The sequence below is a fragment of the Plecotus auritus genome (assembly GCF_963455305.1).
Source record: "Plecotus auritus genome assembly, chromosome: 2".
Classification (NCBI taxonomy): Eukaryota; Metazoa; Chordata; class Mammalia; order Chiroptera; family Vespertilionidae; genus Plecotus; species Plecotus auritus.
In genome coordinates, this window is record NC_137771.1 from 229,343,740 (window position 1) to 229,362,150 (window position 18,411).

At 52.5% G+C, this 18,411-nt stretch overlaps 1 protein-coding gene across 1 annotated transcript; it reads left to right on the plus strand.

The window, feature by feature from the left end:
• Window positions 1–2,575: 2,575 nt before the first annotated feature.
• On the plus strand, window positions 2,576–2,953 carry LOC308240697 (uncharacterized protein; the record flags this gene model as incomplete). The annotated part of the gene is made up of 1 exon (XM_080654034.1): window positions 2,576–2,953. One exon carries the CDS (start codon window positions 2,576–2,578, stop codon window positions 2,951–2,953), a length of 378 nt encoding a protein of 125 aa, XP_080510160.1.
• Window positions 2,954–18,411: the final 15,458 nt, after the last annotated feature.

Genomic DNA, 18,411 nt, shown 5'->3' on the forward strand with positions numbered 1-18,411 from the left:
ATCCTGGTTGCAGGAATGAGAGGGGAGGAAACTCAAGGCCAGGAGTGCACGCGTCTGCCCGTAGCCAGTGGAGGAGGGCAGGGACAGCCCGGGGACATGGAGACGCGCTCTCCCGAGGGTGTTTCCAGGGCACAGAGCTCAGCTCAGGTCTAGACACGCATTTCTCACGCCACGGTCCATGCCCAGGAACGGCGCCTGCAGGTGCAGGGCCTCGCGCGTCCTTGTACACCCACCTCCTGCTGCCAGTCACCGTCTAGGAAAGCCATCGAAGGAATGAGACGAGGAAATACCGTCGCGCTGAAGCTGTTTTGGGGAGAAAGCAGGTGATGTGAGCTGTGGCGAGGGGCGTGGAGTCGGCAGGAGTGAGCCAATGTGAATATTTTAGTGGAGAGGGCTGTAAAAAAGGGGCCCATCATCACTGGAAGGCAAGCCTGGAGTTGGAGGATTTAATCTTGTCATGGAAGTGGCTGATCTACAGCACTTTTTGCCTATGATGACTAAAAACTGCGATGTTTGGAAAAGTTATTTTTACTCAAATGCTGTGGTTTCTAGAATTCACGTTCAGGGTGTTCAGAAGATTTTAGGCCCGATCAGCGTGGCTCAACGGTTGAGCGTCGTCCTAGGAACCAGGAGGTCAGGGTTCGATTCCCGGTCAGGGCACAGGCCCGGGTTGCGGGCTCGATCCCCGGTGTGGAGCGTGCAGGAGGCAGCCGATCCATGATTCTCTCTCCTCATGGATGTTTCTCTCTCTCTCTCTCTGAACTCAATGAGATAAAAATATCTTTTTGAAAAAGAAGACTTCATTCTCAGCGGGCAGAGAATGCCAGCATGCCGCCCTGGGCACGTGGGAAGGGTTACGGAGCAGGGTCCGCGAGGGCCGAGTTGTCTGCTTGAAGGTCACACCAGCGTTTGACTCCGAGAGCGAGGACCACAGAGAAAGGAAATCCACGCGACGCGTGTGCAAGGCAGTCGTTCCAAAACACGCGCACGTGTGTGGTCCGATGACGGGCATGTTTGCATTTGAAAAACTGAAGGGAAAAACGATGCCTGGACTTCTGCCCTCGCTTTCACGCTTTCACGTCAGAGTAGGAGCTGAGTTAATTCAACTCTGACCCCCTCCCTCACGTTCTTGGGCACGACGTGACCGTCCTTGGCCGCTGCCTCCTCACTGCAGTGTGTGTGTGTGTGAGGAACTCGGTTCCTGGCTCCACATTGTTTTTGTAAGAACCAGATGAAGTAATCAGTGTGAAGGCGCCTCAAAAGCCATAGAGGGAGATGGTAATAATAATAATAACACTTTTTCTTATATTATGTCCTCTACAAGAAAACAGCCGTTTTTACAGGTGGAAACACATCCCGGACTCTCGTTCGACAGCTGGCGAGCGCCTCGTTCTGTGGATCCACAGAAAACAGAGACAGGCCTTGGCCTTGCCTCGCCGCTGACGGAGGGGCTCCGGCTGAGGCAGCAGCGGATGGAGCTCACTCAGGGCCACCGTCGGGGTGGGCCCGGCGCTGCGCCAGGACAGGGCGGTTACACCCAGACGCTGTGCATCTCGAGGACGCTGCTTTTTCTGAAAATATTTTCTATTGATCTCAGAGAGGAAGGGAGAGGGAGAGAGAGAGAAACATCCGTGATGAGAGAGAATCATGGCTCAGCTGCCTCCTGCACGCCCCACACTGGGGAGCGAGCCCGAGACCCGGGCCTGTGCCCTGACTGGCATTGAACCGTGACCTCCTGGTTCCTAGGTCGATGCTCAGCCACTGAGCCACCGAGCCCCGCTGGCGGGCGAGGGATGCATCTTCCGTGAGTTGCAGCCTAAACTGTGCTCTGAAGCACCGGCCGGGGGGACAGAGGCGAGCTGATGTGGGGGTGCCATGCTTCCCCGCAGGTGTTCTACGAGAAGCTCTGGGAAGCTCACTGAGAGGGCGCCCTGCTCCCTGGACAGGACCGAGGCTGCTTTCCTGCTGGTGCGTGGCACGCGCCGCGGCTTTGCCCTAGTTCAGACCTTCGTCCCTCGCCTGTCCTGCCCGCCCCCCGCCCCCCGCAGGGGCCCTGCTTCCTGGGCTCCACCCCTCTGGAGCGTGGGGTCACCCGAGGATGCCTGCCCTGGGCCCTGCTGAGCGCGCCTCACTCCGGCCCAGGCGCCTCCCCGTGGGTGCTGAGGGGTGAGGCCCGGTGCGTCGCCCGGTGCCCACGTGTGTCCCTGGATGCACAGGGGGCCTCCTGGCCTGGCGTGAGAGCCTGCACCGGCGTGATGACATTCCACAGACATGTTTCAGTCACGTGTCCCCCGGGGCAGCGGGGAGCTCTCCTCGTTCAGTGTGTGGATGGTGTCTGTTTTGTTACAATTCCCATGACCAGCTGGGCCAAAGCCTGGGCGTCACACCTGAAAAATGTGTCCTGGGGATGAGGAGCTTTTTAACAATGACAATTGCTGTGCTAATGAGGCCACGCAGGCGTCCTGTCGGGCGCCCCGCCCACCCCGGGGATATAAAGGTCTCAGGGCAGGAGCTGGTCCTCAGACTCAGAAACCCCAGCTGCTCCTCCACGAACCGCCGACCCCCTCGAGGCATCATGTGTTGTAACTACTACGGGAGCTCCTGTGGCCGCTGTGGCTGTGGCTGTGGCTACGGCTCTGGCTACGGCTGTGGCTATGGATCTGGCTACGGCTGTGGATATGGATCCAGATATGGCTGTGGCTATGGCTGTGGCTATGGATCTGGCTATGGATCTGGCTATGGCTGTGGCTACGGATCTGGCTACGGCTGTGGATATGGATCCAGATATGGCTGTGGCTATGGCTGTGGCTATGGATCTGGCTATGGATCTGGCTATGGCTGTGGCTATGGATCTGGCTACGGCTCTGGCTATGGATCTGGCTGTGGCTATGGATCTGGCTATGGCTGTGGCTACGGCTGTGGCTACCGACGATGCTATTCCTCTTGCTGCTAGAACATCCCCCTAGAACACCCCTGCGCCTCTCACATAATATTGAAAAATATTGCCCATTCGTCATCTCCACAATCAAGTAAGGATTGGATGCCACCTGTATTTACATCCAATTCTTGTTTGTTATTGAGGAAGTATGAATGCGTCCATTATGCACCCCGAAGACAGAAGATTTGATTCTCATTGTGTTCAAAATGTCAATTTGTGGTTTTTCTATTCTCTAGTTTCTATTCAATGTATTGTCCATGGGAATAAATACTCTGTAGTTTGAAAAAATTACAGTTTTCAATAAACGGATGGAATTTGTGTCTCTGTGGCTGGAGTCATTGCTGAGATTAGCACTGTGTCCTATCCGCCAAGTCAGGCAGCCACTGTTTAGCTCCTTCGTGGGTCTGTTTATTCCTCCACCTGCCAAAGGTGTCCCTTCTCTCACCCATGCCGCACGGGTGGTTTACTTCAGGGTTCTAATAAATCTTGATATTAAATAATGTGAGTACGCTAATGCTCCTTTTCAAAAGCATTTTGGCTATTTTAGTTGTTTTTGGTGTCTATATAAACATTAAAATTAGCTTGTCAACATCCGTAAATATATCGTGCTGGGATTTCAATTGGGACTGAGTTGAATATAGATCAATTTGGGTAGAATAGACATCTGAACAATATTGAGTTTTCCAATCCACGAACATGGTATAGCTCCGCATATATTTATGTCTTCTTTGATTTCTGTGATGTGCTTTAATGCAATGTTGAATAAGAATGATTATTTTTGTATTCAAAGAGGGCATATTCTAGTGGGGGAGTAAGACAAAATTTAAGTAGCAATCAGACATATAAATAACTAAATAAAATAAATAAACAATTATAAACACTTTTATAATAACTGATAAACAGTTACTTGCTATAAAAAAATCAAATGGCCTACCGAAGCTGCAAGAAGAAATATAAAATATTAATGGGACTATATCTATTAAGGAAATTGAATCAATAATAATATTTCAAAACAAAAAACATCAAACCAGGATGAATTCAATGGTAAATTCTGCAAAAAAAAAAAAAATTAAGAAATAAGTTATACCAATGTCCCACAAATACCTCCAGAAGACAGAATAAAGGAATACTTACTAACTCACTTTATGAGGTCATCATTACCTTAATACCAACACCAGGTAAAGACTCTGCAAGAAACAGAACCAGCGCAGACCAATACCTTAAATAAATGTGGATGTAGAAATTCTCAACCAAATATTAGGAATTTGAATCCCACAATAGACACAATGAATTATATGCCATAACCAAGTGGGCTTTGTGCCAATTATGCAAGGTTGGTTCAACCCTCATCGACTGATTAATGCAGCCCATCATATCAATAGCCTAAAGAAGAAAAATTACACCATCATTTCAATAGATGCAGAAAAAGCATTTGACAAAATCCAAAACTCATTCATGATGAAAACTTTCAGTCACTAGGAATAGAGAGAATCTTCCTCAATTTGATAAAGAATTTCTGCAAAAACCCTGATGCTAACAGCATATTTAGTGGCGAGAAGCCAGAAACATCTCTGCTAAGATAGGAAAAGGCAAGGATGCCCTCTTAATCTATTGCTTTTCAACATCATTCCGGAAGTCTTTGAGATGCAATAAGACAACAACAAATTAACTGACAGGAAAAAAAAAAACAAAAAAAAAAACAACTGTCTTTTTCCACATGGCATGATGGTTTATCTAGAAAACCCAAATAAATATACAAAAATCCTCCTGGGACTAATAAGAGATCATAGCAAGGTTGCAGTATATAAGGTTACTATATAACAGTCCTTGCTTTTCTACATATCAACACAGAGCACACGGAATTTGAAATTTAAAGCATAATACCACGTACAATAGCAGTCCCCAAATGTAATACTTGGACATAGGTCTAAACATATGTACAAGATCCACACGAGGATATTCTGAATTCTACAGAACTCTGTGAAAGAAATGAAGGACTAAAAAATGAACAAAATAAATTATTTCACGTTCATGGGTAGCAAGACTCCATATTGTCTAGATGTCAGTTCTTCTTCCTTATTCTACCTAGAGCGTCAAAGCAATCCCCACAGAAACTCCAGCCAGTTATTTTTTGAATGTTGACAGAAAGATTATAAACGTTCTATGGAGAGGCAAAGAGCCAGAAAACAGCCAACACAACATGGAAGGAGAGGAACAGAAGTTGGAGGACTGGCACTGTCCGGTTTCAGGTCTTACTTTAAACTACAGTCATCGAGACAGAGTGGTACTGGTGAAAAACATCTAAACAAATGGATCAGTGAAGCTGACTAGAGAGCCCAAATAGAATTCACACGAGTATAGTCAACGGATCTTTGGAAAAAGAAGCAAAAGAACAAGTGGACATCTACCCACAGAAACACGGGATTTGGAAACAGACCTTGCCCCCTTCACAGAATTAACGCATTAGGGATTGCAGACCTAGATGTAAAATGCGAAATTACCACCCTTCTAGGAGACGGCATAGGAGGAAACCTAGGGAATGTTGTTTGGCGATGACTTATTGATACTGAGCCAAAGACAGGGCCCGGGAAAGAAGGGATGGGCCAGCTGGACTCGGTTCACCTTAGGGACGTCTGCTCTGTGACCGACACCGTCCAGAGAACGAGAAGGCAAGTCACCCACTGGGAGGAATATTGGCCAAAGACACACCCCAGGAAGGACGCAATAGGCAAAGCGCTCTCACAACTCAACCGTAAGAGAAGCAACAACCCACTTGAAACATGGCCGCAGACCCCAGCAGCTCACTGAAGGAGGCGGGGTAGCCGGGAAGAGGGGACACGTGCCCACGAAAGGGCCCCGGCGGGCCCTCAGGTGGCAGGCGTTACTGGCGGGGAGGGCTGTGCCTGGGGGGGCAGCGGCGGGTGGACGCCTCGGCGCTTTCTGCTCCGTTTGGTTGGGGATGGAAAGCCGCTCTGAGGAGTGAAGTTTCGTTTAAAAAGCCACCGGGTGCCGTGCCAGACGGGAAGATCGGGTTCAGCGTCAGAGGCGGGGAGGACGCAGCTGAGTGTGACACGTGCCGGAGTGAGGACCGGGGAGGCTGCGGCCTGGCTCTCGGGGTTAGGGTGCCGGGAGGGAGGTCCGAGGGGCGCGAGAGCAGGACGGGGAGGCTGTGAGGAATGACGACGGTCCGCTCCTCCCTGCCGGCTTTCCGCGGCCACTGCTCAGGCCTCCCCGCGACGGCTGTGCCTCCGTGGCTGCCCCCCTCCCGCCCCCCCGGCCTGGGAAGGCAGCGCACCTTCTCCCCGTGGCTGCAGGCGTGTCTGTGACTTCGGTGCTTGTCATGTCAACGCTCGTCCCTGATTCCCGGCTTCTCGAGGAGCCGCGAAGCCAGCCTGGCGACCTCGGCCTGATCCTGTGTTTACAGAAACGTTCCTGTTTGACGTGCCTCGGGCCAGGCCAGGGAGGACAGTCACACGCACAGGTGGTCATTGGCCCAGGGCGTGGGGGTGGCTTTTGAAAAGTCAGCATGAAGAATGTTAATTAAGACACACACACACACACACACACACACACTCACACACACACACACACACACACACACACACACACACACTCACACACACACCCGCAGCAACATGGACGTAACTATTAGACGTCTAGGTTGAGTGTGATGGACAGATCGATACGGGCACGTGTAGCCGTTTGAGAAGCTGTTTGTTTGGGAATGCGGATGCTTGGGAAACAAGAGAAAGTGAACTGATTGTGTCTCCGCTGCAGAGCAAGATCGGCGTTCCACCCTGTCCTGCCCTCGGCGGACTTCTAAATAACACGCGGTTACTTCTATGTGGCAGTTGCAGACACGGAGGGGCTGATGAACTGAGGGCCTTTTCCGTGGTCTGGTGGTTAGGAAGTAGCTCAGCCAGCCACTGTTCCTCGCCGTCTGCTCCACACACGGGCTGCCTGCTGCGTGTTCAGCCGCTGACCCCACAGCCAACTTCTCCGCTCTCCGCAGAGCCACCCCTTCGAAGCTTTCCTTCCTCGAGGATTTTCCCCCATCCTTAGGGCATTTAAAGTTTCCTCATATAATTTTTTTTAAAATATATTTTATTGATATTTTACAGAGAGGAGGGGAGAGGGATAGAGAGCTAGAAACATCGATGAGAGAGAAACATCGATCAGCTGCCTCCTGCACACCTCCCACTGGGGATGTGCCCGCAACCAAGGTACATGCCCTTGACCGGAATCAAACCCGGGACCCTTGAGTCTGCAGGCCGACGTTCTATCCACTGCACCAAACTGGTTTCGGCTCCTCATATGATTTTAAGAAATATATTTTTATTGATTTCAGAGAGGAAAGGAGAGGGAGAGAGAGAAACATCCATGATGAGAGAGAATCACGAACTGGCTGCCTCCTGCACGCCCCACACTGGGGATGGAGCCCGCAACCCGGGCCTGTGCCCTGATTGGGAATCGAACCGTGACCTCCTGGTTCATAGGTCAATGCTCAACCACTGAGCAACCCCAGCCGGGCAGTTTCCTCACATCTTACAGTGACTGTTGTATCACGATTCAGTAATTTCTACATTAAACCGTCCCCACGTCCCCAGCTGTGGTTCCTGCCTCCGGACTGGACCCAGGCCGAAGCAGGGGTCCTCAGTGTCCTGCTGGTGGGAGGGAGAAGACGTTGTTTGTAGGACAAGCAGTGAGGATGGGCTCAAGAAGCCATGGCGGCATCCGGGAGAGGGAGTGTGACTGACTGGCGTGATGGAGGGCAGGGCCATGCAGCGCGGACCCCAGCCCGACCCGGGGGACCCCACGCACGGCCGTGTGAGAAGCGGATCTGAGCAGGGCCGCACTCGAACCCGGCCTTCTCCTCACTCTCCATTGCGATTCTGGGAAAAGATGGGCCTTTTCATCTAAATGATCAATAATGCACTTATACAATTTACCATGAGGAGTTAACGCACATTTCTCCCCAGAGGAGGGAATGTCATTATTGGGCTAGAAAAGTAGGGGCGGGACAACTCTTCCTTCGGAGAGAAAGAGGCCACTCGTGCGATTGTACACAAACGTGTTGGAGTCCTAACTCCTGGTCCCACGCCCGGGAAGGTGCTTCAGGAGAGATTAGGGGGAGAACCTTCCCGAAACATTAGGAAAGGAGAAAAACAACCAGATGACCCGACCATGGAGATGATGACGGCGGTAAAGAGGATGTTAACAGCAGAACTTGGAGTTGAATGGGTAATGGCTCCGACGCGGAGAGAGCAAAGTGGTAAACATAGTTACAGGCCCAACGTATCGCGGCGAGGTGCTATGTCGTGGGCTCTGCGCGCAGTTACAGGAGATACAGGGATGGTCGCGCACGCGTGTGCTTGGCCGTGTGTCCTGATGTTGCTCGAGGGCTGAGAAACGTCCAGGGGAGCAGCCATAAGCCACGGCTTCCCAGCGAGGCCGCCGGCACGGGATGGGCTCCCCGTGGGCAAACACTTGTGAAGGAGGGAGGAGAGCACGTGCGGGGGCAGCCGCCGCCCGGGAGGGACATACAGGTCCTGGGAGAGTGTTGACACGCAGACTTCAGCCACACCCCGGGCACCTCGCCTGAACCCCCCTCACTCCATGGGCGGCAGCTACTGCGGGAACTCCTGCGGGGCTGCGGCTGCGGCTGCGGCTCTGGCTGCGGCTGAGGCTCTGGCTGTGGATATGGCTCTGGCTGTGGATATGGCTCTGGCTGCGGGTATGGCTCTGGCTGCGGATATGGCTCTGGCTGTGGATATGGCTCTGGCTGTGGATATGGCTCTGGCTGCTGATATGGCTCTGGCTGTGGATATGGCTCTGGCTGCGGATATGGCTCTGGCTGTGGATATGGCTCTGGCTGCGGATATGGCTCTGGCTGCGGATATGGCTCTGGCTGTGGATATGGCTCTGGCTGCAGCTGAGGCTCTGGCTGTGGATATGGCTCTGGCTGTGGATATGGCTCTGGCTGCGGATATGGCTCTGGCTGTGGATATGGCTCTGGCTGAGGCTCTGGCTGTGGGTATGGCTCTGGCTGTGGATATGGCTCTGGCTGTGGCTACGGCTCTGGCTGTGGATATGGCTCTGGCTGTGGATATGGCTCTGGCTGCAGCTGAGGCTCTGGCTGTGGATATGGCTCTGGCTGCGGCTGAGGCTCTGGCTGTGGATATGGCTCTGGCTGCGGATATGGCTCTGGCTGAGGCTCTGGCTGTGGGTATGGCTCTGGCTGTGGATATGGCTCTGGCTGCGGATATGGCTCTGGCTGAGGCTCTGGCTGTGGGTATGGCTCTGACTGTGGATATGGCTCTGGCTGTGGATATTGCTCTGGCTGCAGCTGAGGCTCTGGCTGTGGATATGGCTCTGGCTGCAGCTGAGGCTCTGGCTGTGGATATGGCTCTGGCTGCAGCTGAGGCTCTGGCTGTGGATATGGCTCTGGCTGCAGCTGAGGCTCTGGCTGTGGATATGGCTCTGGCTGTGGATATGGCTCTGGCTGTGGATATGGCTCTGGCTGTGGGTATGGCTCTGGCTGCAGCTGAGGCTCTGGCTGTGGGTATGGCTCTGGCTGCGGATATGGCTCTGGCTGTGGATATGGCTCTGGCTGTGGGTATGGCTCTGGCTGCAGCTGAGGCTCTGGCTGTGGATATGGCTCTGGCTATGGATATGGCTCTGGCTGTGGATATGGCTCTGGCTGTGGATATAGCTCTGGCTGTGGATATGGCTCTGGCTGTGCATACGGTTACAGCTGGGCCACTAGCCACTTGTCTGCAGGGCCACCTGCCGCTACCCCCGCCCTGCAGACCATGCTGGGCCTCTGGAACGGTCCCTCCAAGTCCAGGTGGCACCTCCCTGTTTGTGACTCTCACCCCAAAGTGAGGAGCGGCTATTGGCCGCCAGAAACCTGACGCAGACGCTGCCAGCCTCCGTGGACCATGAGCTCCATCACGTCCCGAGACAGCAGACCTTCTTCCGAGCTTTTTGCAAATGTGACGTCTGACTGTTCTTCCTGTCCCTGCTCCATGGCTGTTGGTGCAAGCACAGGGCTGCACCATTGGGTTATACTGAATGGGGCACAACCGGCAGTTTCTTAATACAAGGCCTTGCTCCCTAACACGTCTGGTTTCCTCTGTATTGGCCTCAGCCTGGATGCCGGGGGCTCCTGGGGGCTGTGAGCAGGTGGGGGTGAGACTTAGGATACGTCATGAGGTTTTGTTGGTTGAGTTCAAATGCTGGTTCCTTTGCATATTTATTAATTCATTGCATGTTCATTCATCACACTGCATCTAAGCACAAACACATGACAGCCAACATGTTGTATCTCACGTGGATAAAGGATTTGGACAGGGGGTCAGTGATAGGGTCGTGTACCGTCCAGGATGGAGTGATTGGCTTGAGTCTCAGTAATGAAGGGGCAACAATATTAACTTGAGCATTTAAAAATATTTTTATTGCTTTCAGAGAGGAAAGGAGAGGGAGAGAGGGAAACATCCATGATGAGAGAGAATCATGGATCAGCTGCCTCCTGCACGCCCCACATGGGATGGAGCCTCAAACCTGGGCATGTACCCTGACCGGGAATCAAACCGTGACCTCCTGGTTCACAGGTCAACGCTCAACCACTGAGCCACGCCGGCCGGGCTTAACTTGAGCGTTTTTTGAAACCGGTGAACAAGAAATCCCAGAGCCAGCAGAGGAAGGGTGCGACTGGTCAAGGGGACCCGCGGGGACAGGGCCCCTTCTCTCCTCCAGGTCCCCCTCCTGCCGTGTGAGTGTCACACTTTCCGCGTCCACGTGGATGCCGCACGTAACCCATGTCCTGGGATGGTCCAGGGAGCCGGGAGTAAGGGCACCAGTGGCCCTTTTAAAGACACTTGGCCTTTTCATGGCCACGACTGTGTCCCGTGGCCGCTCTCCGCGGAAGGCGGGCGAAGAAGAAGAAGAGGTAGACGGGGTTGCGTCCGTCAGCCAACACGTTGCCCAAACCCACAGGCCTTGGACGTCCTGGGAAAAGCAGGAGAGGCGGTGGGAGCGAACCCGGTGAGCGGACGTGTCTCCGTCGCCCTTGGAGTCTGGCGGCTGAGTCTGCCCCAACCTGTGTCTCCCAGGCAGAGGGCTGACACAGCCGCCCCGTGTGAGCCGCGTCGTCATTTGTCCCCACAAGGCTCTTCTCTGCTTTGTGTTGTTGTTTTTTTTTTAAATATATTTTATTGATTTTTTACAGAGAGGAAGGAAGAGGGATAGAGAGTTAGAAACATCGATGAGAGAGAAACATTGATCAGCTGCCTCCTGCACACCTCCCACTGGGGATGTGCCCGCAATCAAGGTACATGCCCTTGACCGGAATCGAACCCGGGACCCTTCAGTCCGCAGGCCGACGCTCTATCCACTGAGCCAAACCGGTTTTGGCTGCTTTGTTTTTTTTTACGTTTTTTTTTCTCAACCTATTTTTATTTGCTCAACATTTTTTATTCTTTTTATTTCCACTTTCGTGCGATCTTGTGATTTATGCGGTTCTATATGCAAACATCTCGTTTCATCCCACAGATGTTCCAAGCGGGTTGGAACTGAAATAGTTTCCATTTCTTCAAATACGTCTTCAACTTGTTTTCTCTTCCCTTTCCTCAACCCATTTTTTTCCCATTGGGGTTTCTGTCCTTTTCTTATCGATAGGTAGGGTCTCACGGGCTATTCTTGATATGATTCCCATGTCATTCCTAGACATTGCCGATACCAGCTTCCAAACTGTCGTTTGTTCACCTCTGTCCTTGTGTGCACAATAGAACAAAACTGTTAGCCCTAGGATTTGTGATTTTGCAGTTTTGCTTAAGAAGACGTCCTTTACTTCTATGTCAAAGATACCTCACGTTTTCTGTAGTTAATTTTAAAGTTTTGCATTTTACATTTAGACCATTAATTCCCACGGAGCCCATCTTTCTAGGTGGGGTTCCAGCTTCGTGGTCACTCTGTTGAGCCGGTTTCTCCAACAGCACCTGTGAAATCGCCCATCCTGTGCCAACGATAGGTGGTGCCCATTGATGGCGTGTTGTTTTTAACACATGTATGAGTCTCTCTCTACACACTCTACCATGACCTCTTTACACGTGTGTCGCTTCATGTATTTCAAAACCTTCCTTTTGTGGCAGAGAATTGGGTTTGTTCTACTTCGTGTTCCCATTGAAGAGAACCAGACCCCATGTGGAGAGTTTAGAACTTTGCTGATGGGAGGAGGGGCGTGAGTGGAATCGGCCGTCTCCGGGGCGTCCTTGTCCGGATTGTTCCCGAGTGTGGATCTCGACTTCCCGTAAACGTCGGAGTCAAGTTGTGCCTTCAGGACCCGGGTCAATGAGCGGATCCCTATCATCCGCGTGGACTCTGAAATGTCAGAATTCTGCAGGGAAAGAGTAGTGTAAAGTGAGGTGAGGCAACCTGGATACGGGTGACGTGGCCGGAAAGCCAGAGAAAGTCATGCCTGGTTCTGTGGCAGAGATGGGGGGGTGGGGGGGGGGAGGGCGCATTGGCTTGGGGGGCACTTTGAGGTGAACTCCCTGCTGTTAGACTCGGTGCTTCTGGGTTTCTGGGGACCAGCGCCCACCGTGGTCCCAGAGCAGGGGCAGGAGCGGATGGAGCCAAGCCTGCGCCGAAGCGCGCGTGGCCAAGGTGGGATGACGGTCTATTCCAGTTCTCCGAGGGACACAGACCCGCTTGTCCCAGGACGACTGGGGATAACGGTTCAGGCGCCAGGAAGCACGGCGTCTCGGTGCCGTAACTATTGGAGGACGGGTGAGTGGTGGGCTGCCAGGAGAACTGCCCAGGATGGCATGGCGTGGGCCGCTTGGGTCTGCCATGTCGGTGCAGTAACATAACCACTCCCTCGGTCCCAGTTTCCCCACGTGAACGTGTGGATGAGCTATCTTCCCAAGATCGTGGGGCGCCAGGTTGAACAATCGTTTCAAAGGCCACTTGCACGGCGTGAGCCAGTGTAGGAAACTCGGGGTGAATGTCTCTGCTGCCTGGGAGGTGGCCCAGGGGAGCAGCATCAGAGCTTTAAGAGGTGAATTCATACGTCTATTCATACGACTCTCCGAGACGCGTCCCCTGTAATTAGTGAGAGATGTTTTGCAACCAACATTTATACTCACTGAAATCGCCAGTTACAAGACTTAAAATCCTGAATGTACTTAAACACAGCCATTCTCTCCGACAGAATCAGGTTGTCTGTGATGCAAATCTTTCGCTGGCACCAGCCTTCGGAAGGAGAACCTCAATGGTTTTCCGTGCTGAAACCATAGAAGGCTTTCAAGGCAAAAGTTTTATAGGCCCGCGTGGGCGCTACCCACAATTACAGAATGGAGCGCATGTTTCAGTGCCAAGCGCAGGGAACTGGCGAGTGTTCTGAGTAACAAGCTGTTGTCCAAAATGCTCCAACGTGTTCTCGGTGGTTGGCATCAGGGTGATTAACCCTCTCCGGGTTTGGCTGTATTTGCTTTCTTCGTTCATGCTCAGCGAGTAGAAGCGGAATGAATGCACGGAGTGTGCACTGCTATCTCGTGTTCAGCTGATGCTTAGTCAGCTGAAGGACACGTCTTCCGTTGGTGCAGCGTGTCGGCGGTGAAGCCAGGATGCGGGCCCAGGGCCCTGTGGTTTCGGATGGTCCACACCGTGAAGACGTGTGAATGACCCCGGGAGTGAGCCGGGTGATCTAGGTTTTAGAAGAGGCAAGCCTGGTAGCCCCTGAAACTTGGCCATAGAGGGGTCAGGTGCTGCGAGTACTTGGATCCATGAAGAGATATGAACGGCACTCAGGGTCGATTTTTGTAGGTGACGTGACCGTACGGAAGGGGACTGCAAGGTCAACTCTGCCCTGTGGCTCCCAGCCTGCTGGGCACATTTTGGTTTCAACAGACCCCCAAATTCTAGAATTCAAGTCCTTAAAACCATCTCTCATACATCTTCTAGTATATCGTATATATCTATTATATTTTATTTATTATTTATCTACCTATCTATTATCTACCTATCTGTCATCTATCTATCATCTATCTATCTATCTATCTATCTATCTATCTATCATCTATCTATCTATCATCATCTATCTATGTACCTATCATCTATCTGTTATCTATCTATCTATCATCTATCTATCTATCTATCTATATCTATCTATCTATCTATCTATCTATCTATCTATCTATCTATCTATCATCTATCTGTCTATGTACCTATCATCTATCTGTTATCTATCTATCTATCTATCTATCTATCTATCTATCTATCATCATCTATCTGTCATCTATCAATCTACCTGTTTCTTACTGGTTCTGTTTCTTTAGAGAACCCTAACTAGTACACCATCCAATTAGGTAGAAACAAAATGAACTACTAAGCCTCTGGGGTTCATGGATTTCCTTTGGGCAATTTTGGTCCTTGAATAGGTTAGAGATCAACACTGATTTCCCTAAATTAAGCTTAAAGCCTTCTGAGCGTGTCCTGTCCCCTCTGGGTCCTGAGCGTCAGCGTCTGCATCTCTTTCCCGATCTCACGCCATCAGAGCCCCTACGATGAGCTCGTTCATAAGGGATGGGAGGCTGGGGTAGCAGAGATCTAAGGTTCGGGTCTGAAGACCTTTCCAAATATTCTAAAGTGCGGGACAGCTAGACTGAGCTTCTATAAGTATTCTCTCTTGGACCGCATCCAGCGCGGCTAGAGAGCAGACCACGAATCCTAAGTAGGGGTGGCTGGGATTTGAGAAAATGAAAGAAAGAGACAGACACAGAGACAGAGGGGAAACGCTGGGACCGGGTGGGATAGCTGGCCCTCTGATGGAGAGACAGTGACTCAGAGCCGGTGCAGTGTGTTTATTTTATACACTATAATTCCAGGAAGTTTTACTAGAGTTTAAGACAAAGGAATTATGTGAAATCATGGTTAAAGCTCAAGCTGTAATTCTTCATTTTTGTGGCTTCTGTGTAGCTGTCACTCCTGGCTGATCCCGGATAATTGCATCCATTCCTTGCGCCTGGCTGAACTTAGATCATGAAACCCACCCCCTGGCATCTGAGCTAAGGGTCAGGCTGACAACATACCAGCCTCTGGCACGGTATGTCCCCAGGACGTGGTTCTGCCAACGCCACTGGACTCAGCCGACAATAATTAAAGAAATGCTCATGAGCCTTCCCAGGCGCTCCCTACAAGCTTCAACAGCAGCCTCCGGACTTCCGTTTCCAACTTCAACCCCGCAGGCTAAGCCAGTGTTTGGGGAGAACAAGGCTGAAGCTGATAGGAACCTGGATGATTAGCCTTCCCTGCCAAACCTGTTGGAGGCAGAAGATATAGAAGAAGGATGCTCGCGTAGGCTTGTTTCTGTGATCGCCTCAGCTGTGTAGCCACAAGAGTGCATGGTGAGTCCCCGTTCACCTGTTTTCTGCAGGTCGGCGAGTCCTCAGAGGGAAAACCTTGTAAACCAACCCTTGGTGCTGCCCAGAGCGGTTCCACCTGAAAACATGGCTCCAACGATGAGCTGGATCCGCAGCCGGGTACCATCATCCCACACAGGCCGGAGGACACGGGTTCCCGTGCGTGGCATCACGTGGTCTCCTCTGAAGGTAACACAGAGGAGCGGAGTGAAGGGAAGAGAGATGGGAGAAGTCCACTTGTGGGAGATTCTCTTTTGTGGGACATGAAGTTCCAGCAACCGATTCTCTGCTTGATTGTTTATAAAGGACGGTTCCTTCCAAGGGAGACAAGCCTTGAGCGCTCCGTGCTTTTCTCTGCCTCGGCCACGGACGGGCGTAGGTTGCTGGGGGTGACGGCTCATACGTGTTTTTTAGAAGTTATTTTATTGAGTGTATTGGGGTGACCCTGGTTAACACAACCACATGGTTTTCAAGTGTAAAGCAACAAGACACCATCTGCACACGGCATCGTGCACCCATCACCCCACAAAGTCTCTTTCTGTCCCCATTTCTCCACCTTTGCCCCTCCCCCTTCCCCCCCACTCCCCCACCCCTTTTCTTCTGGCCCTCACCACACTGTTGTCTGGCTCTGGCTGTGGTTCTGGCTGTGGATACGCATCCCGCTATGGCTGCGGCTATGGCTGGGCTACTAGCCACTTGTCTGCAGGGCCTCCTGCCGCTACCACCCCCCACCCCCCCCTGCAGACCTTGCTGGGCCTTTGGAACGGTCCCTCCAAGTCCAGGTGGCATCTCCCTGTTTGTGACTCTCACCCCAAAGTGAAGAGCTGCTATTGGCCCCCAGAAACCTGATGCAGACGCTGCCAGCCTCCGTGGACCGTGAGCTCCATCACGTCCCGAGACAGCAGACTTTCTTCTGAGCTTTTTGCAAATGTGACTTCTGACTGTTCTTCCTGTCCCTGCTCCATGGCTGTTGGTGCGAGCACAGGGCTGCACCATTGGGTTATACTGAATGGGGCACAACCAGCAGTTTCTTGGTACAAGGCCTTGCTCCCTAACACGTCTGGTTTCCTCTGTATTGGCCTCAGCCTGGATGCCAGGGGCTCCTGGGGGCTGGGAGCAGGTGGGGGTGAGACTAGGATGAGCCTGTGCGGGGAGGGGAGTCCCACTTACACAGCCAGGTGGGGGCCACACAGATTCCTTTGGTCCCCATGTACCAGCTGTGCAGGCGTCAGAAGGCGCCTGAACCTCAGAAAACCTGTTTCCATCCCATAAAAAGAGGGGTGAACTCTGACCCAGGCCCATCGTCATGGCGATGAGAAGGGATGCAGTGGTCGGCACAGGGGATAGTGCATGGAAAGGGGTGTGTGTTGTAGTTGCCAAGCAACCCCCTTGTCATGTGGCGTCACGTTTAGTGCATCGTCTTCGCCGCTTCCGAGGGGCCCAGCCTGGGACTTGGGGATCTGATTGTCCTGTTTCTGTTTCCGCGTCTCTCGTGGGAACCTGTGGAGGCAGGGGGACGGCTGCGGGCCCCGAACGCCAGGCATTGCCTCCTCCACAATGTGGACAATCCAGGGACGTGGAGGGCTCTATAGCGTGATGGGACTTTCCATTTCTTTAAAAAAATATGTGTATTTTATTGTCGATAGTATTACAGATATCTCTCATTTTCTCTCCCTTTCTCCCCTCCCCCCAGTCCCTAGGTCTTCACCCCACTATGGCCCATGTTCATGGGCTGTGCCTATCCTATCTAATAAAGAGGGAATATGCTAATTGACCCTCATGTCGTTGTGAAGATGGCGGTGCCCACAGCCAGTAAGAAGGGAATATGCTAATTGACTGCCCCTCCCTCAAAGATGGCAGCGCCCACAGCCAATAAGGAGGGAATATGCTAATTGACTGCCATGCCCTCAAAGATGGTGGCGCCCACAGCCACAAGATGGCGGCGCCCAGTTCTCTCAGCCCTGCTGGGGCAGCAGGTGTGTGGTACCGCTGGGCCTGCCCCCAGGTGGGCCCGGCCTTGCCGCGTGCCTGCCTCCAGACTCCCCCAGTCCCCTCAGCCCCCCAGCTGCCCAGGGCCGGCATGAGTCGCAGGCAAGCCTTGGATGTCGGCTGCCCAGCCGCCCAGGGCCACCCGAGGCTCAGGTACCCAGGGCCATCCGAGGCTTGCATTGCTGGCAGTGGCAGCAGCAGAGGTGTGATGGGGGCATCGCCTTCCCTTGATTGTTGGGTCACCTCATGCCCCTGAGGGCTCCCAGACTGTGAGAGAGGGCAGGCTGGGCTGAGGGACGCCCCCTCCAGTGCATGAATTTTCATGTACCGGGCCTCTAGTAAGTATATAAGGGCTCTGCCTTATCTCTTCTCGTCCCCATCCCCACATCGAGGTGTGTCAGTCTGGTCCATGGGCTGTGCCTATAAGGACGTAAGGGCTCTGCCTTATCCCTCCCGTCCCCATCCCACATCGAGGTGTCAGTCTGGTCCATGCCTCCGGCTGCGGGTCTCATTTTGTTGGCCAGTTTGTTTTGTTCATCAGACCCACAGGTGAGCGAGGTCATGTGATCTGTGTCTGCCTCGCTTTGGCTTATTCCACGAGCATCATGCTCTCCAGGTCCCTCCGTGCTGTCCCCAAGGGCAAGGGCAAGAGCTCCCCCTTTTCACAGCTGCACAGTGTGCCACGGAGCACCTGTCCCACAGGATTTTACTTTCAATGCTTAGGAATTACTCAGGGTTATTTTGGTTTTCTTTTCCACCAAGTAAACACAGACATCGTGTGTGTGTTCATTGTACTCAAGGGCAACCGTGTAGCCTCATCTTTCGTAACCCACATCCATCATCTCGCTGACGCGCCACAGAAAGTCCCTTAGCGGCCCCTGCACCTGACCTGGGGCCCTCCCACCTGGGAAAACAGAGCTAGAATTTCTGCGATACAGCGGAGGGTGGCCGCCGAGCAACACGGCTGTACTGCCTGAGTGTTTCCTTTCTTATAGTTCCGAGTCTGCTGGGTAATTTCGCACGCTGCTTAAAATTAAATGCAACAGGACAACCCAGCACCTC